Source organism: Procambarus clarkii, chromosome 45 (genome assembly GCF_040958095.1).
Source record: "Procambarus clarkii isolate CNS0578487 chromosome 45, FALCON_Pclarkii_2.0, whole genome shotgun sequence".
NCBI lineage: Eukaryota > Metazoa > Arthropoda > Malacostraca > Decapoda > Cambaridae > Procambarus > Procambarus clarkii.
The window spans coordinates 4,897,077-4,922,175 of NC_091194.1; the positions used below are offsets into that span (position 1 = coordinate 4,897,077).

Below are 25,099 nucleotides of genomic sequence, written 5' to 3' on the forward strand. Positions count from 1 at the left end.
AGCATGCAAAGGGCATTCTCTTTCAGGTAATGGATCACAATGCTGTGACAATGCAACGTGATTCTGGCAGTTTTTTTTTATTAGATTCTAACTTGGTGAAAGTTATGGTTGATTTTGTTTTGGAAGCCAAAGGTCTGTGATGGTATTGGGACAAAGTTGTACTCGTAATCCAATCATGTATACATGTTAAGCTGGCTTGCTACTCTGTGGTTGATATCTGATAATAGCCAGAGGGGCTAATTAACAGGTACTGGAAGTTGTTTAAATGTATTTTTTTTATCTTTATTTATTTTTGTTATCATTTTGGGCTGAATTGAGTAATCTCCAATGCCTCCCTTTCCCTATTGTCACATGTCGGAAGCTTTTGGGAAACTCCCTGCCATGATGAGTAAATGTCAACAGTTGCCCGGCTGTCTCTGTTCTTGTCTATGCGAGGAGCATACCATTACTGAAGGAAACTGGGAGGCCTGACCAGAAAGCTTTTCATCTATACTCAAATCTATTTTTGTTCATGCTTTGTACCTTAAGGCAGTCATTATAAATTCTTCCCTATTTTTTCCTAGAAATATTTTTCTGTATCTCTAAATTCTAATGTAAAAGGACTAATTAGCTTGTCATCTGTGATGATAATGTTGGGTGACTGGATCAGTTTTGTTTCTCATTAGTAACCTTGAATATTGCATGACTTGGTCTGTTTGACCTGTCGTCTGTAATGATGAATACTTCTTGATAATCTGTTTTGCCTGTCATCTGTAACCTTCAATACTGCATGATGATTTGTTTTGCCTATCATCTGTAACACTGAATACTGTGCAATACTGATGATTTATTTTGCCTATCATCTGTAACCTTGAATGCTGTGTGATGATCTATTTGGCCTGTCATCTGTAAGCTTGAATACTACGTGATGAACTCGGTTGGTAATATTATGTGATGGGAGAGCTCGTGTAAATGTCAGTTGAGAGTCTGGAGAAATTGAAAGTTAGCGATACACTTGGGGTTGTCAGTTTACCGTCTTGTTGACACAATTTGGGTTTAGTGAGAAATATCTAGTACTCTAAGTAAGTTGTCACTACATTTTCACTATCATAAGCATTGTAAGGTTGTTATTGCATGACTTCCATTTTTGTTTTATACAGTAGTTGTATATATAAAATGTGCCATATATATTTTTATATTTAAGGACTTGCATCTCATTGGAAATTTTGTATAGTGTTTGTATTTGTAATTGTTTTAATTACTTTGTAACTTTTATAAGGTTAAAACATCAACATTTTTGCATGATCCAAATGTTTTTAAATATAATTTCCAAAATTGTGGATGAAATTACCCAAAGAAGGATGAAAATGCTTCAGCTGAGAAATGAAAATACTATTTTATATATGAACTGAATATTGAGAATTTTAACAAACAAAGATTGAAGTAAGGAGTTGCATCCCAATTTGTTTACATTTGTGTGTGTATTATTTTGAAAAGTAGCAATTAAACGCATACTGATATTAAGATTTCTCTGAATTACTGAGTGGGATTATTGGCTTTATAACAAATACTGTATTAATGTATTAATATACCCACCGTGTAAACCTTGTTATTAGACTGTGATTTTCTTATAAATAAAATATTATTATTAATAATTGGTTAAGGGAGCCATTATAGACCAATGAGGCCATACTATAAAATGGGAAGCAGAGAGAAGAGAATAATGTTGAGAGTAAATATACAGGAGAGCAATATTTTTTTTGTGTTCAAAAGACGGTCTGCATTGTATTGATCTGAAAGAATAGCATGATAAGTTGTGAATGCACAAAAATCTGTGTAGAGCTGTATCTACGGGGCTTGGGTCCTCTGGGAACTCTCATTCTATGATGTATTACTATAATGCAAAAATAAATTAAGAAATATTAGATACAGTACATAGTAAATCATTTAAATCTAGAATAATTATTAACTTGTAGCACCTTTGACAGTACAGTTGGGTGACCTGTAGTGCACTGCTTAGCACACCCGATTGCACCTGGGCAGGAAACATGCCCGAATGAGACATTTGATCACGTTTCCTTACACCTTATGTGTCTGTTCACATAGCAGTAAATAAGTACCCAGGATTTAGGCAATTGTTATAGGTTGCATTCTGGGGAAAGTCAGTAGTTTTATTTGTGGAACCTTGCACCTTACTACTCTTCCCCTAGCAGTAAATAGATTCCCGGGATTTAGGCGACTGTTATGGGTTGTATTCTGGGAAAGGTCAGCAGTTGGCTTATGAATACGTGGATAAGGTTAATGGGCTTTATGTTCCCGACAATGGAAAACCAAAATGTTTCCCATTTTGGGAAATTCCAGGGCACCCTTGGATTTTAAGGATGTGACCGAAGAAAAAAAATTTGTGTATATAATATCAAAGCAGTTTTATCTAAGCATAGTGGTCTGCCATAGATAACCAATGCCAACAGTTCTGTGTGATATAATTTTTATTAATTGCAGTACAGTACTTTAATATTTGCATTTTTTTTTGTCTAATGTAGTTATAAATATATCACATAATAGGCAGTTATGTTATTTTGTGCTTTACATAAAGTGAAAATGTACAAACTGGCTTGCAGGTAAGAAGATGGTGCATCCCAGTGAAGGACGAGGAGACAACCAGAGAGAACGAGCATCCTCACCGCTCACATTACTTCAGGTTAAATCTATTAAATTTTAAAGCTGTTTACTCGTATAATTTAAGCTTGCTGATCCTTACCGAGACCACTTATAATGTATCCACCAGGCACAGTGAAGAGATCATTTTCATTTCTAATAAAAATTCTTGTTGCAGTATATGGACATAATGCACTAGGTAAAACTTCAGTTTTTTCATACAACTTGACTAAGAATGTATTAGGAAATATTTAAAAATTCTCCAGATTAATAACGTAAATGTATTTTTATGAATTTTATTGAGAATTAATTAATTATTAGACTGCCATTTTTAGACTTGTAGCGTTAAGTATTAAGTATTAAGCAGTGGACAGTAATTTATGACCCAAACCCAATATGAATATTTTTGTTTCACTTTCAATGCATTTGGGCTATTTTTCAGTCATTTCTACTGCATACTAAAGCTTTTTATTATTCTCAACATCAAGTTACTTTTTAAAGCATCCTTCAGTCTGTTGTATATAGGCAACAAGGCTGTGAAATTTAGATAACATTTTTGTAGACAGAAATCTCAATATACTTTTTACTTTTATTTAGAGTGCATTTTGGGAAACTGCAGAGTTGTATTTTGTTACAAATCTCACAGCAGTGTAACATTTTGTTACTGGCAAATACATTTTAGTGGTCTCAATGAGGTCTGATGAGTTTGTTAGACTGGCTGGCTTTTGTCTTGTGAGTTGCAATTTTTTGTTGTCTGATTATTTGCTATTTTTTTTTTAAAGTAGAATTTTATGTTTACATTTTAAAATGCTGCATTTTTAATTACAGTAAGTACTATATTTAAATAAAACAAAAACAAATATGTTATTTCCACTTACAAAATGATGTTAGAGCCTGATTAAGTTAACATTAAAGTGTCTTATACTCTATTCTACAGTATATTTCTTATTTCTTAAAGGTCAGTTATCATCACAGGTTGATCTTCTAGACCACTGTGGTAAATATGGTTATAATACACCGGTATGGATGTAATGGAGTTACTGAATTTTATCATGAATCATGGCTATCATTCTGCAGTTGGTTACTATGCAATGAGGTTATCATGTACATGCTAGTTAGTAGCTGTTGGTTACAGTATCATCAAATCACAATTTGGCCTTTCCTGTCAGTATGTGAATATGTTTCCAGAAAATATTCTCAGGCAAAATAGCAGCAAATTGGTGGGTTGCAAGACATTTCCTTTGAGCTGTTCCTGAAATAGGTTTATAATCGTGTAGTACAGTAGTTTGTTCTTAACTTGAAATCAAGGATCTCGGATTCAATTCCCAGACTAGACAGAACATGGTTGGGCATATTTCCTTTTATCTGATGCCTCTGTTCACCTGAGAGCAATTAAGTACAGTACCTGGGAATTGGGCAACTGTTGTGGGTGGCATCCTTGGGAAGGTCAGTTATTCAATCTAGGGGGGAGACCTCGATATTAATCTAAGTACTGTACAGGCTTTTTGTCTTTGACAATAGGAATTATGTGCAATATGGGTATGCATATTATGTTGTAGTTCTATTTACATAACTCGATCACTAAAGTGAAACAACAAACATATGAACCATCCTACTTGAACACAAATTTTCTCACCTCTCCACTATGAGCTAGCAAACTCCATACCTCGTATTGACATCTCCATCCTCTACTACATGGCTTCCACCAACTGTGCACCAAGGCAGAAAAGTCTTGGATGCCTTTGCTTTGTGCCATTTCCTTAATTTTTGCATGCAAATATATTATTCTGAAAGAAACTAAATATTTATGATTTTTTTTTTTTTGCACACAGGCAAGATGAGAATTTTAATGATAGCAACTCTGAGGATTATTCTAGATTTCTTACACTACTATTCTAAAGCATTGATCTACTCTTTTTATGCTGCAAACAAAATTGTGGGTCAAGTAACTGCTTGATTGTAATACTGCACTAACTAAAATAAGATTCCTATACATTGTACATTATACAGCAAAGGACTTTGCTACATACAGCAAAATATTCTGATTTGAACCTCTCGTATGATCTTATTGTTCAGCCTCTTATGTCCCATCATCTATGATCCATATTTTTGGATGGCTGCTTATCATACTGCAACCACTTTGCTGGACCAGACTATATGTTAGACATTTGCATTCCCTGTCCATGGTGTGAATATGGATTCTCTGCTGTTTTCCAAGTAAGTTTCCAAGCATCTTCTCATGGACATGTGCCACCTATCAGCCTGTTTCCTCTTCCACTTCAGCCTTAGCCAGTGGGCTGCTGGTTCACACGGTGTCTGTTTGCTTTGTCAGTTCTAGGTTCAAAGTGGGGCAGCTCTTGTTCTTCTTTCGGACTTTGTCATTTGGTATAGTAGACTTACTCCTGAGGTCCTTTGACAACTTAGTCTGTGTGGGATGCGAGTTTTGTGCTATCATGATTATTAACTGGCTTGGGCTCTAGTGGTTCAGGTTATCTGCTGGTAGTGGCTCTTATCCTTTCCATATAGGCCTGCTGCGCCTGATCTGGGATGCCAGGACAGTCTCCTAAGATTCAGAGGTGCCTTAGCATCTGATGTTGTCTAGTGCTGGGTAGAGGTCTGCTTTCCTGTCAAGACCTCGAGTGTCTCGTAGGTACTTTTGCTTGTATGGTTTACACTCTTGGTGTGCTGCATATTTGACTTCACTTGTGGAAGATCTTGATTCATTACTTTCCTCTTTTTGAGGTTCAGGTCCATAACACTCTCGTCTGTTGTTTGAGCTGTTCTTAAATGCATTGGACCTTGGTGGATGTGTTTCACTCGGATTAAAGTTAGTGATCCTATTTTAACCTGTTCTGTTCAATCCAGCTCTCATGTTTTCCAGGTTGGGGACATTTGAGTCCTCCTTGTTCTCGCCTGGTTCCTTGCTCTCGCCTAGTTAAGGCCTGGTTCGTTCTCATCTGGTCTTTTGTTCCTACTTCTCCCCATCTCTAGTCCCTGCTTCTCTCAGTGAATTGGTGGCTCGATTTATATGAATGGTATAAGGCTCTTTACTGATCTTCCTCTGTTTAACATAATAAGAGAATATTTCCAGGTTGAGTGGTAGACCTTTTGGTGTCACAGTTACGACTTTCTTTTCGGTGGCAGTTTGAGGTGGCCATGTCGGGTCTTTCACCTTTTCCTCTTTCTTCAGTAGCTGGCATCTGTGTCAGCTCTGATGTCTTTTCTTTCCTGGGTATTCTTGAATTGCCAGTTGATCCTAAAACTGTTTTCTCCTATACTCTTAAAGGTAGTGTGTCCCTGTGGCCTTCCTCCTACCACCGTAACCGGCGATGGGAAACAGCTCTGGCAAGGCTGTGTATTGGCCATACGCGCTTAACTCACGGACATTTAATGGAGCGCCGCCTTGCTCCTTATTGTCTTAACTGCATTATCCCTCTTACAGTTGTGCATATCCTTGTCGAATGTCCTTGGTTCCAGGACGAGCGTGTGTCATGCTTTCTGACCGTTCCCCGCGATCACTTTTCCCTCGATAGAATACTTGGAGAATCGGATACTTTTGATATCGTTTGCCTTATGCGTTTGTTCTCATATTGGCATCCTCAGTGATATTTAGTGCCCTCTGATTATTCCGCATATTTGATGGTGCTACATAGCCTTCCCAGCTTGGTGCCTTCTTTGATAATTACTTAGGCAGAGCCTCTCCTGCTGGCCTTGAGGTGGTTTTATGATTGTTCCCCATTTCCTGGTTGTGTTCGGCTTTCTATCACCTCTGGCTGATTCATGCCTCTGGAAACTTATTGGTTATTGAATCAAGTTTTATCATTTTTGTCTTTGCAAGTTCAGGTTTCACTTCATTGAAGATTAATTTTTAGTGGCTTTTCTCCAGCTCCTGATTCCAGCTGTTGGGATGGGGGAGCTTCATACTCTTCTCAGAAAGCATGGTTTCTGTTCTTTCATGCTTGTTGTTTGTTTTCTTTGCTCCCAACATTTTTCTAATTTTTACCTTAGAATGAAACATCTGCCTTCCAAAGGGCTCCATTATTCATTGACGCCTAGTATTTTTCTGCTCAAGGATCTCAAGGGTCCAATACTCTGTCCTATAGCTGCAGTGTTGCTTTATTTGCCCTCTATTAATGCTGTGTAATTGATGCCTTATTTGTCAACCCCCCTTCACCCTCCCTCTCTCACATTCCTTGTTTGATGGCCTATCTCTTTGTTTATCTATAAGGTAGGTATGCTTTGCCAGCCTGCTGTTTATATTCCAGTTGATGATAAACTGATGTTCTGTCCCAGGCCATACTCTCGTACCATCTTACAACATGTGTAAGCCTAGTCCATTTTCTGCTTCATTAATCTTTTGTTTCCTTTTCAGAAAAGCTAGTCTCTTCTGTTGAGGCTCTGTTGTGAGGTAACTGGAAAGTTACTGACGAGGCCATCCCATTACATTGAATGTAATAAACTGTCCTTTTAAGTAGCTCCTTGTACCCGCTCTGTTTCTCTTTTACTTGTGAAACTTTGGGTATACAGTACAGTATATATGTTTTAGCAGCCTTGCAAATGAGGTGGGTGTTTGGTGGAGACCATGTGTGACTTGGACTGGCATTTGATAGGAGCCAGGCACATCACAGTTGAGGCGTTTACCCAACGGCAATGGTTGTTTGCCTTGTATTCTTCAGTACCACTAATTTCCTTCAAGTGGTTATTTGTTTTGATGCACCTATATTTTCTGGTGGGATTTTTTTCAGTTTTGGGTTGATTTCTAATTCCCCAGCTCCCTTTTACTTTTTAAAGAGCCAGATTCTGGTACTGGATTCCAGTAGGCTTGGTTGGGTCTTGGAGGCCTAGTGTTATTCTCTTAAGCATATACTGTAATTCAGTGCTATAGTTCTGGTAGCTACTGAGTTTCCCAACAGGAAAGGGCATTTCATTACATTTAGCACTTGATTTGTTTTGTTTTTTCCCTGGGCTGAAATTTAGTATTTTTCCTGTACTTACCAAGTATCAGTATGACCTCCTGGGGATGTATGAAAAATTCTTGCAATGCTCTTGTGAAATGTTGATCTGCTATGACTACGGCAATTCCTAACTAGATGTACTGCGGAGAATAGTTCTTGTCATATCCTGTATTCTAAGCTAAATTTGTTTTTTCCAATTTGGACAGTTTTAGTACTGTATTTTCAGTCTTCCTAATATATAAATCTTGTATCTTAACTGTAGCATCTGTTTATTTGCTTCTTTAGAACTTATTTGTTTTCATAATACAATATTTGTTTAGGTTCAGAAAAAGCTTTATAATTCAGTTTGATGCCATATGTGCTTAAGAATATTTTAGCATTTTGCAATTCATCTGCATTAGAGCTATTCTAAAATGTTCATAGTGTATGTGTGTTTATGGTGATATACCATCCCTTTTATTTACCCTTAGGTCCTTCTTTTTTTCTGATTTTCTGGAGGGTTCATCACTTAACATTTTATCCATCTGATATCTTTTGTCTCCTTCATTTCCAGTAGATGCCATTTATTAGTCTTGAATATCATCATAAATTTCTTATAACATGTGTTTCACTTATCTGTCTCAATTTGAGGGTTTTGCAGATTTTTTGATTTCACAATTTGCAAAAATACTGTATTTTGCTTCTACCAACGTACATTATTTATATAACTACAATACTTTCACTGTGTTGAGTCACGTTCATAGTTCAGCATCGTTACTTGTAGTATTCTAATATGATACTGATTTTTGTGGGTGTTAGGTAGTTTCACTTTATCACTGTCTGCATTTTCCTTCAGCTTCAGACCAGATTTTCAGATTCATTTTAGTAATATGCCCCCCTAATACTGTATCTCTAATTTGTTATAGTTTACAAGTTAGTGTTTTATGAGGGAACTGTCAAAAACTTTCTTGAAATTGCAGTAAATGTATTGTACGTTGTAACCTTCTGTTTACAAGCAGGGAGTTCCTGTTTTAGACCCTGTTCTTCAACTCTCAGTTGTCTGCTGTATCCTCTCCCAACCTTTCTTGTGCATGTGTTAATACTGGTACAGTATATGTATGCGTGAGTGCATGCCTGCATGTTTGTAATTACTTAAGTGTAGGTACAGGACATGAGCTATGCTCGTGGTGTCCTGTTTTCCTTCTAATCTTTGTCATATGACTATAAAACTGCTGATGGTTTCAGCATCCTCCACCATTTTTTGTTTTCCAAAAGAGTACTGTCAGACATCTTTAGGCACCTTTTATATTTAGAAACACTGTTGGACATTTTTGTCCAACATTGAGAGTGACACTATTTTAGAATATTTTGTATCCCTTTCACTTCCACCCAAAAAACTGGCATTAGTGTTTCGACCCTCACTTTTCTATTTAAAATTTATCTCCATTTTCCAACATTAATTTCTCTTGTTCCCTGTCCATTCTTTCTTTGTTTGTGTAAGTGCTTTCTGGGAAACCCCTTGTGTACCATTTACCTTCACTACTATTAAACAAAATTGTTTTCTATACTTCCCACAATGATGATGTATGTGCGCATGTGCGGTTGTGTATTTGTATGCATGTGGGTTTGTTTACAGTAATGTATATATACATACTGAAATAATGTTTACATTTCCCTCTTTATAGAACTTTTCAAGAATTTTAGATCGAGAGAATGAATGTAGTGATTTTCTTTCTGTAGGAGTGACATAACAGCTTGCAGTGCTTCTAATACCATACTAGAATTAATATTTGCTGTATATTTGATGCTGTTGTGATATTGGTGTTGTTGGAGTAAGCACTAGACATGTAGTGTAAGGTAACCCGGTTTGCTTGTCTGTAGGCAAGACTGCGCCTCATGTCTAACTCTGTGCCTGACCTGAAGTTACGAGGTTGCAGGACAGCCTCTCAGTCTCCTTGGGACTCGTCAACTGCGGTAAATTTTATATACTGTATATATATACTGTATATGTTTGTATTTTGAATTTTGTTTTATTTTGCTTAAGCTAAATTGTCTTGTGTATTGTAGGTTGCTTGACTTACCTATTTACGCTTAAGAGAATGTGCTTTTGGCTGCTAAATAGATTTAATAATCATGATTACTAAAAGACTTATATTGTGAGATTATTGTTTTAAGTGTATTAATTTACAGGTACATTTGAATACTGTATCCTTTATCTGGAAACTTCTGTTTTTTTTTTATAATTCTTTCACTATTGCAGTTTAGGTAGAGTTTACTTGTGTGCTACATAAATTAATGCATAATTAAAATTTAATTTGTAGTTATCTCTTTAAAGTATGTTTAGTTGTAATACCATTAGCAAGATTAAAATTGAAACCTGATTTACAACAGTTGGATAATATTGGTCATAAAATATTTAGTTACCAATTACACCACCAGTAAATGTATTAATAAAAATTAATTATTGTACTTATCGCATGTAGGTACTGTAATTGCTAAGCTTCATTAAAAGTTATTGAAACATTATTTGTATAACTCTTCTCTATTCTATAATCGAGTGACTTGCTAATGTAAATCATTATGTAAATTAATTTAGCAACCACCTCTGTAAATCCCACAAATAAACAATAATAACGAATCCAGTTAATGTTCTTTTATTATGTTAATGGTAGGAAGTTAATATTTTATTTTATTGATACGACGTTAATATAATCTTACGTTAATAGTAGGAAGCTAATATTATCTTAGGTTGAAATAATAATAGGAAATTAATATTAGTCTTGTGTTCATGGTAGAAAGTTAATGGTTTAGGATTAAGTTCCTAATGATAGGAAGTTAATCCTTTCACCTAATATGTCTGTTTACATGGCAGTAAATAGGTACCTGGGAGTTAGGCAACTGTTGAGAGTTGCATCCTGGGGTAGGTTAGTATTTCGACTTTTGCAGGATCTCGATACAAGCCGAGATTTTTTATATACAGTAATATTTATTTCCATGCTTCCTTTCTGACAAAAAAATTATGAATTAATATTTTCTTATGTTTCAGATAAGAAGTTAATATTGTCTTATGTTAAAGGTTGAAAGTTAATTTCTATCATGTAAAAGATTCCATTTTAATGTTTTTTGTCAGGCCAAGAATAGTAAAAATCTGTTTATTAAATATTTGATTAAAATACAGATCAATAAATTTAAAATTACATATCAATACAATTATCATTTAATTTCATAGACATCCTTCTTTTACTTTGGTTGTAGAATACTAAGATGATTGTTTTGTTTCATCTTTGTATGTGTTTGGTGACTGTTACTCTGGTAGATATTGTTCAGTATTCATTTGCAGCATGCAGTCTGTGTCTGCTGTACATAGAAAGTTTATTAAAACAAAACCATTTCTGGTAAAGTTTATAGTTTCAGATATTTTACCATGTTTGACACTGTTTTGGGAGGACCTTGTAGTTTCCTGGATGTTAAGTGATGGTGCATAGTTAAGCCTTGAGCATCACACCAGGCCTCTGAGACCCACTCATCCACAGGGAGTCTCTGTCAGTAAGGTTAGGTAAAACAAAACAAGAAATTCCTTAAAAGAAAGAATGGACCCATGAAGTGAAAAAGACAACCATTCGTTACCATGAGCTAATAACTCTTACATTAATGCATGTGGCCACCTTACAAGATATTAAATTGGACCACACTGTAAGGACCCATCCAGCTGCTTCCTGTTTCCACTAAGTGGTGTTATCTATCCCTGGAACTCCCGTACCATACGAGATCATTGCTCTGTTTTTATTTCTTTTGTGCTTTACAATTGTGTTCCCTAGCTTTCAATCCACTCTGGCTATGAACAAAGGTTACATGCTCCTTGTTTTACCACAGAATTCTTCTCTGAGGGGTTTAGGCTTCTGCTTTGAGTCAGTTTGTCAATAAGTTTCCTTGCTTCCAGGTAGTGTGTGTCACCTGTTTCTCACTGTGAGAACTGTTCAAAGGAAGTTAATGTTGTTAACTGTCTGCAAATGTGTCTTGTACCTAACCCTGATTCCTGTGCTTTTCAGTCTTGTGCCTGGCCCTGATTCATGTGCACTGAAGTGCTTGTTCCTTTGACTGGTGTGCACTGGGCTGCATTAAGTGAATCTTGTCAATGGCTTCATACGCCTTCCCCTTGATGGGCATTAATCGGGATTAGGTGTGCAATTTTCCCAAAATGCTTCCCCTTGTTTCCGGCATGTATGTAATGATCCGAGCAACCAGTGGCTGTTGTTTCTTTATTTTCTTTGATGGCTAGGTTGGGTTGGGTTACCTCAGCCAATTCAAAGCCAGATTTGGCAGTTTGTAGTTTTTAGGCTAGGGTTCAGTGAATTTTCAGAACTGTTGGTTCTTTCTGTTGTCATTGTCATACCAGCTGTTGGATGCAGGTTTCCTTTCCTAACCATCGCCATCAACCACAAGTTATGTATTGCAGTGATTGAATGCTGGTGTTAGGGTGGCACCCTAGCTGTGGCCTCCTCATGTGTCCTTGGTGGTTCTCTAGACCATGTTGTCCATGACTGCCATAGGAGTGGAGGTTTTAAGTCTGTGTGCTCTATGCAGGGTCTCCCTCTCCTCTGCAACTGATCTGCCTGTGGTTCTGTGTTCTCCTTAGGCTGTTTTGCCTTCCACATTGTTTGGGCTTCATATGGCTTTGACACAAACTTTTGGGAGTCAGCAGCAGGTGTGCTGACAAAGACAGCATCTGGGGCTGTTATCTGTTTTTTTTTTTTACAGTGGCCTTTTAATCTCTCCTTGGCAGGCAACCTTGTGGTTTTGTGGTATGTTTCTGAGGACAGACTCTGGTTTAGTGGGACCAGAGGCTTCTTTCCTGGTGCACCCTCCCTTTCTCCTTTGCATTATTTCTCAGTTTTGTGTAGGTATCTGCTCCCCATGCTTCTCTTGCTCTAAACACAGAGCAAAATCCTGATCCTGGCTCATGGTAGACAGCACGAGTCTTGGAGGCCTGGTGCCAGTCTGAAATATTGGCTATTCAGTATCAGCCATTAGCTCACAAAGCTTCTGAAGCTTTCTTATACCAGAGCTTAGCTGCAAAAGCTACTAAGGGCCTGCCAGAAAGATATTTCATTAATACAACATTAATTTTTTGGAGGTTAAATATTTTTTTTCTTAATCTTATTTAATCTTTTTTTTTGTGAACAGAGTGATGGTGCCCCAACCAGTATGGGTCACTCCCCATTGAAGGTGCGTCACTCTGTTGACCTTGGGGTGGAGCGCAATAAACTACTGGCTGAAGACGGAAATTCAACTCTACTGGAAGTAAGCTCCCTTATTACTTGTCCCTCACTCAAGTTTCTGCCTTGTACTATTCTCATTTCTAGATCAACTTGATTCTTGCATATATTTTGTATGGTAATATTAGCAGAGTTACTGATGTTATTCATATGAATAGGTGGTAAACAAAAAGTACACATACTAACAGTTGCCTTCTGTAAGTTTTATCTGTAACTCTTATTTACATCCCATATTTTTTTTATTCACTCAAACACTCGTTATTAGAATATTATTCTAAATAACATTCCAGCTATTTTAATGTATTTTGTAGGGGAGCCTTTTCTCTATATACGGTAAGACGCGTATACATGCGTCTTACCCGGGTCGTGGTAGCCTGTCTGCATCTGCTAGGGGTTCGGGTTCTGGCCTACCTTGACGACTGATTAGTGTGGGCTCCCAGCCTGCCTGCTTGTCTGCTCACCAGGGGTGTGGCTCTTTCCCAGCTCACCGGGTTTGGGTTCCTGGTGAACTGGAGGAAGATGGACAGAACTGGCAGTTCTGTCCATCTGTTTGGTCATTGATTGCTATTTCTTACCAGGTGGGTTTTGTTTTGTTATGCCTACCTTTCTGGGTCTTTAACCCCGGTCGATGGCAGACATGGAATGCTCCCAAAAACAGGGGTTTCCATAGGTCATTTGCTCCCTGTGCCTCTCTGAGGGGGCCAGGTTCTGGCTCATGGTCTCCGGTAAGCAGAACTCCATTGAATGATGCCCCAGACTAATATAGCATATATCAATCTGATAGCTCCAGGAAGCCTCCAGGGCTCACCCAGAAAATGGTGTTTCATTACATTCACCGCTGGGTTTTTTGTCGTTTGACATTTTTTTGGTGGGCGATTGCCAAATTTTTATTGGGGTTTGCATTTGTATATTACCTTTCTGTTCTGCTGATCAATAAATGATTTATTTTAAATTGATTTTAGTGTATCAGTAGGCCTGGCTGTGTGTACAATGAACTTGCAGCTAACATATCACTAACTAAGCAGTCTAACAATTTTTTTTTAGACATAGTATCCTTCAACTGGCCTTGTTTTACTTATAACTATAACAATGTGTTTATATTCTTTTACAGAGTCAAGCATGGGATTACATTACAAGTTCATGTTCCACTCTTCACCCTATATTTCATGGACTCATCCTGGATTGGCTGGAGTATGCCTCAGAGCTGGATGAGAAGGGTGAACATGCAGTGCGCAAGGAACTTGGAGAAAAGGGAGGAGAACATGCTGTTAAAAAGCATGCTGTTCATATTACCACAAGGTACTGATGTTAAGATGTTTTGTATTCTCCTACTGCACACCAGTGATTGTAGCTTTACCACCTTGCCACTCATGTTCCGAGATCTGCCCAATGCACTCAACTTTTCCCATGCATTCCCTCCCTTCTCCAGGCACGAGTTTGTCAGTTGAATGCAGATCTTAAACTTTTTATAGTTTTGTAAGTGTCTGGGAGGGACGACTTTTCTGGGAGGGACTCTTGATTAGCTTCCCATAGCTAAGCACTGGGTCTGCCAAGCCTTGCAGAATTGTTCCACATCTCTGATACCCATTCGAGTCTACTGGGAGCCAGAATCTGCTTCTCTCTATGAGGCGAGAGGATCTTGGGAGATCAGAGAATCCAAACTGAGAAAATCCAACCAATAAGTACAAGTGCATTAAAAATAGTTGGTTAAGTTAATTGAGCCCAGGTGTCACCCCTGTGCTCATGAGCTCTGTAAATACTATATACTCCTCTTACTGCCTTCTCTTTAGAAATTACATAAATACCTAAGTGTAGTTACAGGATGAGAGCTACGCTCGTGGTGTCCCATCTACCTAGCACTCTTTCATATAACGCTTTGAAACTACTGAAGGTTTTGGCCTCCTCCTCACTTGCTCCAACCGTCTACCACTGTTTGCAAAACAGAATTTTCTTATATTTCTTCGGCATCTTTGTTTAGGTAGTTTAAATCTATGACCTCTTGTTCTTAAAGTTCTTCAGGACCTTCTTCCTAAAGTTCTCAGGAAATCTTTCCTATCAATTTTATTAATTCCTGTTACTATTTTGTACATAGTGATCATATCACCTCTTTTTCTTGTCTTCTAGTTTTGGCATATTTAATGCCTCTAACCTCTCCTCATAGCTCTTGCCCTTCAGTTCTGGAAACTACTTAGTAGCATGTCTTTGCACCTTTTCCAGTTTGTTGATGTGCTTCTTAAGATATGGGCACTACACAACCGCTGCATATTCTAGCTTTGGCCTAACAAAAGTCGTGAACAATTTTCTTAGTATTTCACCATCCATGTACTGTATTTAAAAGCAATTCTGAAGTTAGAAAGCGAAGCATAGGCTCCTTGCACAATGTTCTTTATGTGGTCCTCAGGTGATAGTTTTCTATCTAGAACCACCCTTAGATATCTTTTTATTTTTTATTAGAATTCTTTAAAGATTTCTCACATAATTTATAGGTTGTGGGGAGAGGGGGGTCTATGTTCTCCTATTCCATTTTCCATAACATGGCATTTATTCACATTAAATTCCATTTCCCAAGTGGTGCTCCATATACTTATTTTGTCCAGGTCTTCTTGAAGGGCATGACAATCATCTAAGTTTCTTATCCTTCCTATTATCTTAGCATCATCAGCAAGCATGGTCCTATAATTCTGTATTCCATCTGGTAGATTATTTATGTAGACAATGAACATCACCGGTGCAAGAACTGAACCCTGTGGTACTACACTTGTGACATTTCTCCAGTCAGTTACATTGCCTCTGATTACTGCTCTCATTTTTCTATCAGTCAGAAAATTTTTCATCCATGTTAGAAGCTTACCTGTCACCACTTCAATATTTTCCAGTTTCCAGAACAACCTCTTATGTGGAACTCTGTCAAAAGCCTTTTTTAGGTCCAGATAGATGCAGTCAACCCAACCATCTCTTTCCTGTAAAATCTCTGTGGCTCGGTCATAGGAACTGAGTAAATTCGATACACAGGATCTTCCAGATCGAAAACCATACTGTCTGTCTGATATTATATCTTTTCTCTCCAGGTGTTCTACCCAATTAGTTTTTATTATTTTTTCCAATATTTTGACTATTACACTTGTCAGTGATACAGGTCTATAATTGAGGGGGTCTTCCCTGCTGCCACTTTTGTAGATTGGAACTATGTTAGCCTTTCTGGGGGGAGCCCCTACGGCTCCCTGGAGCTTATCGGGCTAATGTGTGTTATGTTAGACCGGGACATTAGCTATGGAGTTCAGACCTACCAGGGACCAGCGCCAGAACCTGGCCCCTTCAGAGAGGTTTCAGGGAGCAATGGCCCTGGAAAACCCCATATGGTTGGGGGTTTTCCTTATCTGCCATCGACCGGGGTTAGGCACCCAGAAAGGTAGGCGTAACAAAACAAACCCCACATGGTAAAAAACTACAACAAAAACCGAACAGAGAGGTAGAAAACTCCCTACAATCCCAAGGAAAACAATCAAACAATCAATTTACTGCCGCGCCGGTCGTCCGCGCAGCCCTCCCCTCCCCGGGAGGGGGAGGGGGGGGGCCCCGGACCTCACCGCGCCGGCTGCCGTCAGTTCGCAAGCTAGTGTCAACCGGGATAGACGCTTCTCTGGCCTCAAATTCCTTGGCGGTGTTTGCCTCGTGTGGCGTTCTCTGCTGTTGTTGTGGTGTGCGGTGGCCAGGAGTACCTCATCAGTGCCGGGGCTGCATGCGTCTAGGGCTTCCTTCCCTAGGCGCCCTGTGAGTACTGCCCTTGCGTGTCAGGGTTATCTTCTCTGGGGCGTTCGGGAACCGCTCCCGTAGAGGTTTTTGCTGCTCGGCATTTGCCTCGCCCTTGGGGCCAGCTGGGGCTTGGGGCCCTTGTTTGGCCTTGGGTAGGGAGTGGTTTTGTGCTGGTTAGGGCGTCAAGGTGTTGCGCGGCCTGCCACCTAAGCGGCGACCGGTTCCTGTTGCTCTGGGGACGGTGTACTTTTGCGGGGTTTTTCTTTTGTTTTGTTTTTGGTTGCCTGGTGGAGGTGCTGCCTCGTGGGCCCATAGTTCCCCTGGTATTGTTTTGGTGGTCCTCTGCTAGGCCCCCGTGCTTGTACACGTCCCAGGGGCTTTCAGTATTATCATTTACCCGTGTTTTGTTTGGGTTTCTTAACCGGTTAGCAACACCTTGCCCGGGCTTCCCGTAGTTGCTACCCTACGGGCCCTGGAAACCCCTGTCGGGGCTCGGGGACCCATGGAGGCGTCTCCCGAGTTCCAGCCTGCCTTGTGCGGGTTTGAAGGTTGCAGTGTGCCCTTGTCTCAGGGTGACAGTCACCTGTTTTGCCTCCGTCATGCTGCCTGTTGGGTCAATGACACCTTTGACCCGGAGTCTTGCGAGTCCTGTTCTCTGCTTGTGCTCAGGTTTTACTCTGAGGATGTTCCTATTAGAGTACAGGCAGCATCAGCGTTGCATGTTAGATTTAGGTTATTGCAACGCGCTAGGTTGGTTTCCCACCTGGATGCCCCGAGGCTGCCCCGTTTTGGCTTTAGGGACCCTGACCTGGGGGCGTTGATTGCTATGGCTTTGACTCCTACGCCCTCTGGTCCTTCCCCTGTGGTTCTTCGTGCACCACCCCCCCTGTGTCCGGCTCCGAAACGTATGCGGCTTTCGGCTTTGGCACAGGATTTAGTTGGTGGAGAGACTCGGGCTGCTTCGGGGGCTGCCCCATCCGGGTCGGGGACGGAGGCATTTGAGCCGGTTCCTCCTGCCGAGGCTTCTGGGTCCCACCAGCAGGCCCCCTTGTCTGCCTTTCCCTTGGACTCTACCTTTTCTTCAGGGGTAGAGGGTTTGGAGGACGGCTCTGCCCCGGGTCCCGACGTAAGGGATCCTGGGGCTGGGGAGGAGTCGGCCTGGGGGCCTTGGGCCCCCTGTGACCCCGCTTGGGTGCTTTTGCCTTCCCCACGGGGTTTATTGTTGCAGGGGGAGGGGTTTTCTTATCCTCCCTCCCTGTATGAGTATGATTTGGGTTCGGCTCCTCCCCGTGTTCGGTTCCGGGCGCCTTTGGGTACCTCGGCTCCGTCTTTACAGGGGTTTGCTACTTCCCGTCTCTCTGCGAAGGTGGCTCGGGAAGCTCTTGCTGCATACCTCTTGCGAGACCCGGGTTATGCCTCCCCGATGGATCCGTCCTCGTTTGAGTTCGGTTCTTCTTCCCGTTTTTGGGTACGTTTGGAGGTTCCGGGGTCTTCCTGGCTAGCAGACTGCCCTTTCTTTTCGTTGGGGGCGTGGCATGGGTTCTGTCGGACCCGCACGCTTGATTGGCGCGAGACTGCTACTTTTATGCAGGTTTACCTGGGGGGTGAGTTTGAGCACCTTAATGCGTGCTTATTCGCTCCTGTGCTTTCTCGGGATGTTGGCCTTTTCCAGCTTCACGTGCAGGTTCCTCAGCTTTCGGCTTCATTGGTTGCGGAGGAGTTGCGCTCCCGTGGGCATTTGGCTTCGGTCTTGCGTTTCTTTTCCCTTCTCGAGCTCTCTTCTACTTGGCTCGAGGAGGATGTGGGAGCGTTGGCTGAAGGGCCTTCGTCCGGGGCGCTTTCTTCGGCAGCTAGGGCGTCGGCTGCACTGTTGAAGCTCTTTGCGCCCATCCTGAAGGAAGCGGTGTCTCTGTTTTTTGCTTCTCGCCTCGCGTGCCGTCAGGCTGTGCTCGCCCTCTCTTTGGATTCCGCTTGGGCCCTGGCTCTTAGGTTTTCGTCTCCTTTTTGTCCGTTGCTGTTTGCAGAGTCTGCGGTGTCCCAGTTTCTGCATGCGGCTTCGGCTAGTTGTCGTCCTATGGCGGACTTGTTGATTCTCCGGAGCAGTCGTTCTCGGCAGTTTCGGAGGGGTCGTGCCAGGGTTTCGGTTTCCGCTGGTCGAGGTGGGCCTTTGGTGCCGGTTTCTGAGCCGTTGTTCCCTTTGGGGCCAGCGTCGTCTGGGCGGCGCAGTGTTCGCCCTGTTCGACGGTTGGGTTCTCGTGCGGGGCGTCGGCCCTTTCGCAGTTTGCCCCGTTGACGGGGCGATGGGGGGGAGGCTCGCTCTGTTTGCCCACGCTTGGTCCCACGATTTGTGGGCCTTTTCGGTCGTGTCATCCGGCCTGCGGTGGCGTTGGGCGACTCGTCCTCCTTTGGGGGGTTCGGGGCTAACTGGGCAGGTCTCTTCTCCTGCGCTTCGTCAAGTCATCTTGGAGTGGGTGCGCTTGGGCGTGGTCGAACCGACTACGTCCCTCAGGTGGGTTTCCCGCCTGTTTCCAGTGCCGAAACGGGACTGTGCGGATCTGAGGTTCATTCTGGACTTGTCCCGTCTGAACCCCTGGATTCCTTGCCCCTCCTTTCGGATGACTACTCTGTCTCAGGTCCGGCTTCTGTTGGAGCCGGGTGCCTGGATGGTGTCCCTGGACCTAAAGGACGCGTATTGGCACGTTCCTATTCATCCGGGGTTCAGGGACTGGTTAGGCTTCGTGGTAGGGCGTCACGCTTACCGTTTTCGATGCCTACCTTTTGGCCTGAATCTGGCACCTCGCGTTTTCACGCGTCTGACCCGAGTTGTGGTGACCCGTCTGCGTCTTCTCGGGATTCGGGTTTTGGCCTACCTCGACGACTGGCTGGTGTGGGCTCCCAGTCGGTCAGCTTGTCTGCTCGCCAGGGATTTGGTTCTTTCCCAGCTCGCCAGGTTCGGGTTCCTGGTGAACTGGAGGAAGTCCCATCTGGTTCCGTCCCAGGTTCGGACCTGGCTGGGTCTTGTTTGGGATTCTCGGACCGCTTCCTTGTCTCTACCTCCGGTGGCGTTGCGACGGCTGCGGGACCGCCGTTTGCTGTTTCTGAGAGGGTCCCGGGTCACTCGGCGGTTGCTCGAGCGGTTGTGCGGGAGTCTGAACTTCGCCATGCTAGTCTACCCGCCGGGTCGGGTTTGGCTTCGGCGTCTGTTTTGGTTCCTTCGGGGACGTCCTTTCCGCCTCTCTCGCGGTCGTTGGGTTCGCCCTCCGGGGGTCTTATGTCGGTTGCTGCGTCACCGTCTTCCTCTTCGGATTTTTCGGGGTTCGGTGCCTTGGCGCCTTCCCGAGCCCTCGCTCGATGTGTTCACGGACGCGTCGTCTCTCGGCTGGGGCTTTGTGACCAGTGCTCACCAGGCAGGCCAGGGTCGGTGGGGTCCGTCCTTCCATCGGGCTCACAGCACGGTTCGGGAGTTCGCGGCTGTCTGGTTCGCGCTTCGGAGGGTTCGGGTCGCTCGGGGATCGACCATTCGCCTCCATTCGGACTGTTCTCCGGTGGTTCATTGCCTGAACCGCGGGGGTTCTCTTCGGTCCTTGGCTCTTTGGGGTTGGTCCCTTCGAGTGGTTCGTCTGCTGGATTCTCGGGGTTTGGCTCTCCGTGCGGTTCACGTCCGGGGAGTGTCCAACGTTCTGGCGGACGGTCTGTCTCGCTTCCTTCCCCTGTCCACGGAATGGACGGTCGACGACGACTCGTTTCGTTGGATCTGCCAGACGTACGGTCTCCCAGATGTGGACCTCTTCGCGTCGGCGTGGTCCCGGCGTCTCCCTCTATATGTGACGCCCTTCCCCGACTGCGAGGCGTTCGCGGTGGGTGCTTTTCGGCTGGACTGGTCGAGGTGGGGTTACCTGTACCTTTTTCCTCCGGTCCAGCTGTTGCTTCGGGTTCTGGTTCGGTTAGAGACATTCCCGGGGAGAGTAGTCCTCGTGGCCCCTTGGTGGCCGGCCCAGCCTTGGTTTCCGGTGCTTCTGGCTCGGTGCCCGAACCCGGGACGTTTCCCGCGGCTCCGCCTCTTTCAGCAGGTCGGTCCGATCCGGTACGGGGCTGGTTCGACCTTCTCCTCTGCTCTTCGCGTCTGGTCTTTTTGACGCGGGTGTATCACCATTTCTATGGTGATCAGGTGGCTTCTTTGATGGTGTCCCACCTGAGAGCTTCGTCTAGGCGACAGTATGAAGTTTCCTGGCGTTCCTTTCGCCATTTTCTGGCTCTTCGTAGGTTGTCTTTTCTCTCGGATCGGGTTGTTTTGTCCTTCCTTACTTGGCTTTTTCAGGACCGTCATTTGATGCCTAATACTGTCGCCTCGTATCGTGCGGCGCTGGCGGAGCCGCTCCAGCTCGCTTTCGGGGTGGACGTCACATCCGCCCCGTTTCGTAAGCTTTCCCGTGCTATGTTTCACCTCCGGCCTGCTCATGCGCCGCCTGAGCCGTCCTGGTCCTTGGACAGGGTGCTCTCCTATCTTTCCTCTCCTCGGTTTGTGGTGGCCCCTTCGGTTCCTGATTGTTTTTCCAAGGCTTTGTTTTTGTTGGCATTGGCCTCTGGGGGCCGGGTAGGGGAGCTTCATGCTCTCCTCCGGCGCAGGGGTTACTGCTCTTTTGGTCCTGGGGGTAGGTTTGTCCGTTTGCAGCCTTCTCCGTCCTTTCTGGCAAAGAACGAGACGGCTGCTTTCCGGAGGGGTCCGTGGGTCATTGATGCTTGGTTGGTTCGGCCGGGGGTGCATCATGTGTTGTGTCCTGTTGCTGCACTTCGCCGTTACCTGCGCGCTTCGGCCGGAGTGGCTGGGGATGCGCTTTGGGTTGATCCGGTTTCCCTCGTTCCCTGTTCCAGGGCTCGGGTCTCCCAGGTTGTCCGCAGGGTTATTAAATCTAGCCAGCCTGCGGTCTATCCTCGCGCCCATGACGTTAGGAAGTTTGCGGCTTTGGCTGCCGTGTTTGGTAATATGTCTTGGGCTCATATTCGGGCGCGTGGATTTTGGAAGTCGAACAGGGTCCTGGCCGCCCGTTATTTGGTGAATGTCCCTGCTCCTCGTCGTTCTTGTGTTGCTTTGGGTCGCAGGTTGCAGCCAGTTGTCTCGACTTCGAGTTGAGGAGTTTGTGGCCACCGCCTCCCGGGTAAGTCCCATTTTTCCTTCTCTTTGGGTATGTAGCTCCAGGGAGCCGTAGGGGCTCCCCCCAGAAAACCAGCGTTGAATGTAATGAAACGCCGTTTTCTGGGTGAGCCCCGGAGGCTCCCTGGTTACCCTCCCTCCCATCCGGTCGGCGGGGTTTTTTCGCGTTGGTTGAAGCCTAGTTTCCGAACTGACGGCAGCCGGCGCGGTGAGGTCCGGGGCCCCCCCCCTCCCCCTCCCGGGGAGGGGAGGGCTGCGCGGACGACCGGCGCGGCAGTAAATTGATTGTTTGATTGTTTTCCTTGGGATTGTAGGGAGTTTTCTACCTCTCTGTTCGGTTTTTGTTGTAGTTTTTTACCATGTGGGGTTTGTTTTGTTACGCCTACCTTTCTGGGTGCCTAACCCCGGTCGATGGCAGATAAGGAAAACCCCCAACCATATGGGGTTTTCCAGGGCCATTGCTCCCTGAAACCTCTCTGAAGGGGCCAGGTTCTGGCGCTGGTCCCTGGTAGGTCTGAACTCCATAGCTAATGTCCCGGTCTAACATAACACACATTAGCCCGATAAGCTCCAGGGAGCCTCCGGGGCTCACCCAGAAAATGGCGTTTCATTACATTCAACGCTGGTTTTTTCCACGCATCTGCTACGACTCCTGTACACAGGGGTGTCTGAAAAAATCAGCTGAAGTTGAATGTTGAGCTCAGGTGCACATTCTCTCAGAACCCGTGGTGAAACTCCATCTGGGCATTTGAAGACATTTAAAATTATCAGCTTATCATCTTGAGTCCAGACCTGCAATGCCATTATGTCAATATCTCAAGGGTTTTCAATTATTAACTCTTACTTTCAGGTTTTCTTTCACCAACATAACCACTCCTCCCCCCTTCCTAGTTTTCCTGTCATGTCTCCAAACTGAGTAGTCCCTTGGGAATACGACCTCATTTAAAATATTTTCAAGTTTCATCTCTGTTAATGCAACAATATCTGGAACTTTGAGCTAAATTATATCCTTCAACTCCAATATTTTCTCTCACTCCATCTATGTTGGTATATACTATTTTCAGCAACATGTTCCCCTTTCCTTTGTTTTTTACACCCCCCTTCCTGTAATGATTTTGTATCTTAGTCTTTATGTACCATTTCACAAGCTTTCCAGTCCCTGACACTTTGTAGAAAAAATAATTCCTTCTTCATTTTCTATCCCCATTTCTATTTCTATGGCACATGTAGTGGCATACATGCTTGTGAAATTTTTAGAGATCCAATCACATGTTTAGTGCCCAGTAATCAATTACAGGCTGTTATTCATCCTTGGCTTCCATTTCCCTGTCCTTTGTTAATATTTTGTGTCTAGTGCTAGCTTGTCTTCTTCCTGTGACCTTTCCGTATCATGGCTGATGCCTGGGTAAATTTTTTACTTTGTGTCTGTGGGGATGTGGCTAAGGTAACAACTGAGATGCCTTAGCTCAGAATTGGAGCATTCAGTATATGAATCAATTATATCTGGTACATTAACTAGACTGCTCCAAGTGTCTGTTTTTGTCCCTGCTGTTTATGTGAATGTTAGGGTAACTGAAGCATTGAGTTGTGGTTGGTGGCTCTTTACCCCTGTAATGGTGGTTGGCGCTGGCCTCTCAACATTGTGGTGGTGATGGTAGCTCGCTTTCCCTGTGGTTGTGGAGCCAACAGAAGGCTTCCCAATCCTCTGGTGATAGATGATGCTATCTTATCTTGAGGTTATCTTGAGATGATTTCAGGGCTTAGCGTCCCCTCGGCCCGGTCCTCGACCAGGCCTCCTTTTTGTTACACACCCCTAGGAAGCAGCCTGTAACAGCTGTCTAACTCCCAGGTACCTATTTACTGCTAGGTAATGGGGGCATCAGGGTAAAAGAAACATTTTGCCCATTTGTCTCCGCCTCCACCGGGGATCGAACGCGGAACCTCAGGACTTCGTATCCGAAGCGCTGTCCACCCAGCTGTCAGGTGCCCTATTGCTGATACTTGTTTATCTATCAGTGACTATGGAGGAGAATGAGATCTAGCTCGTTATGCTCCACTTCCTAGTCATTTATACCTGGCATGCTAATTACCTCTCAGGATTGTTTTCAGCATATTTAATTTTAAAATTGTGAATGGAATTGGCTTCAACAACCTCTTCCTTCAATGCATTTCACTTTCCTACTACCCATACAAGGAACAAGGACTTCCTTACACCTATGTGACACAATTGCCTGTGTAGCTTACGCTGATGTCTCCTTGTCCTACCTCTTTCACTTTAAATATGCTTCCTTTATCCACTTTATCTATTCCCCAAGATCATCTTTGTAGTTGTTACATGTTTTGTTTCTTCTCTCTGCTAAAGTTGTGAGGGAGAACTCTCTACCTTTCCTTATAGCTGAGGCCTCTCAATTCTGGTACTAATCTATGTTAACCTCTCAACTTTGTCAAGTTTGTTTGTTTCACATGGTGTGGGTTTGATGGTGCTACATTCTCAAGTAGTGACTTTACGTAGGCAATGTCTATGAACTTGAAAGCCTCCTTGTTTAGTTTCTTAAATGACATGTTTATGTTTGCCAACTTACCATATGTTGCTGATGTTATCTTGGTCACATGAGCTTCTGGTGTTAATGTAGTTTTTGGGAGTTTTGTTTGCAATAGTTACCGAGGTATAATTGGTGTCCCAAGAGTCTCCAGTTACCACTTGAATGGGGTTGTTAAATGTGTAAGACATTTATATTTTCTTATAGTTAGTCTGTCAATCTGTTGTTGAGATGCTATCCACTGTCTTTCTGTCCCAGTTGTATGGCAAGGCCCATTTGAAATGTCTGTTATAGTGAGGTGTTAAGCCACATTGAGGCTGACAGTAAATGAAGTCCTGTGTGTTGATCATGTAAGCAATTATATTAGGAACAATCAAAGTACTGTCTCAAAAAAAGAACATTTAATAAGAAATATAAAGGATTTGCCTTTATAAGATGTGTCCAGGAATGCATTCCTGTGTAAAACTGGAAATCTGTTGTGCTGTATATTGTGAAAGATCTGTGTTTTTTATTTATGTTTGTATATATTGTATTTACAGACATGCTGTACCTATTTTCATAACGGAACTACAAAAGTGGGTGTCGCAGCATTCTAATGATACCACAACCAAGATATTTGAGGAGACCATGCATGAGAGTGAAGAAGCACCTGTTTACACTCTGGTTGATTCAAGCAAGGTTATTGATTTATGCTCTTTGTTTCATCAGCTGCAGTATTCATTGTGTCAGTGGCCAATCTTGAATGTTGATAAAATTGCTATTATGGCTAACCATATGCTGTAAAAATAAGAATTTTAACAATATTAG

General features: G+C 43.1%; 1 protein-coding gene across 12 annotated transcripts in view; it reads left to right on the forward strand.

Moving 5' to 3' along the window:
- Positions 1 to 25,099, forward strand: part of LOC123769849 (KICSTOR complex protein SZT2) — a 146,510-nt gene that overhangs the window by 81,597 nt on the left and 39,814 nt on the right. For 10 of the 12 annotated variants that reach the window (XM_045761221.2, XM_045761225.2, XM_069301235.1 and 7 more), the window contains 5 exons: positions 2,601 to 2,680; positions 9,453 to 9,545; positions 12,756 to 12,872; positions 13,959 to 14,146; positions 24,832 to 24,970. In XM_045761221.2, coding sequence (XP_045617177.2) covers positions 2,601 to 2,680; positions 9,453 to 9,545; positions 12,756 to 12,872; positions 13,959 to 14,146; positions 24,832 to 24,970 — 617 coding nt within the window. The remainder of the gene's footprint in view (positions 1 to 2,600; positions 2,681 to 9,452; positions 9,546 to 12,755; positions 12,873 to 13,958; positions 14,147 to 24,831; positions 24,971 to 25,099) is intronic. The other 2 variants (XM_069301239.1, XM_069301243.1) reach the window with 1 other exon arrangement.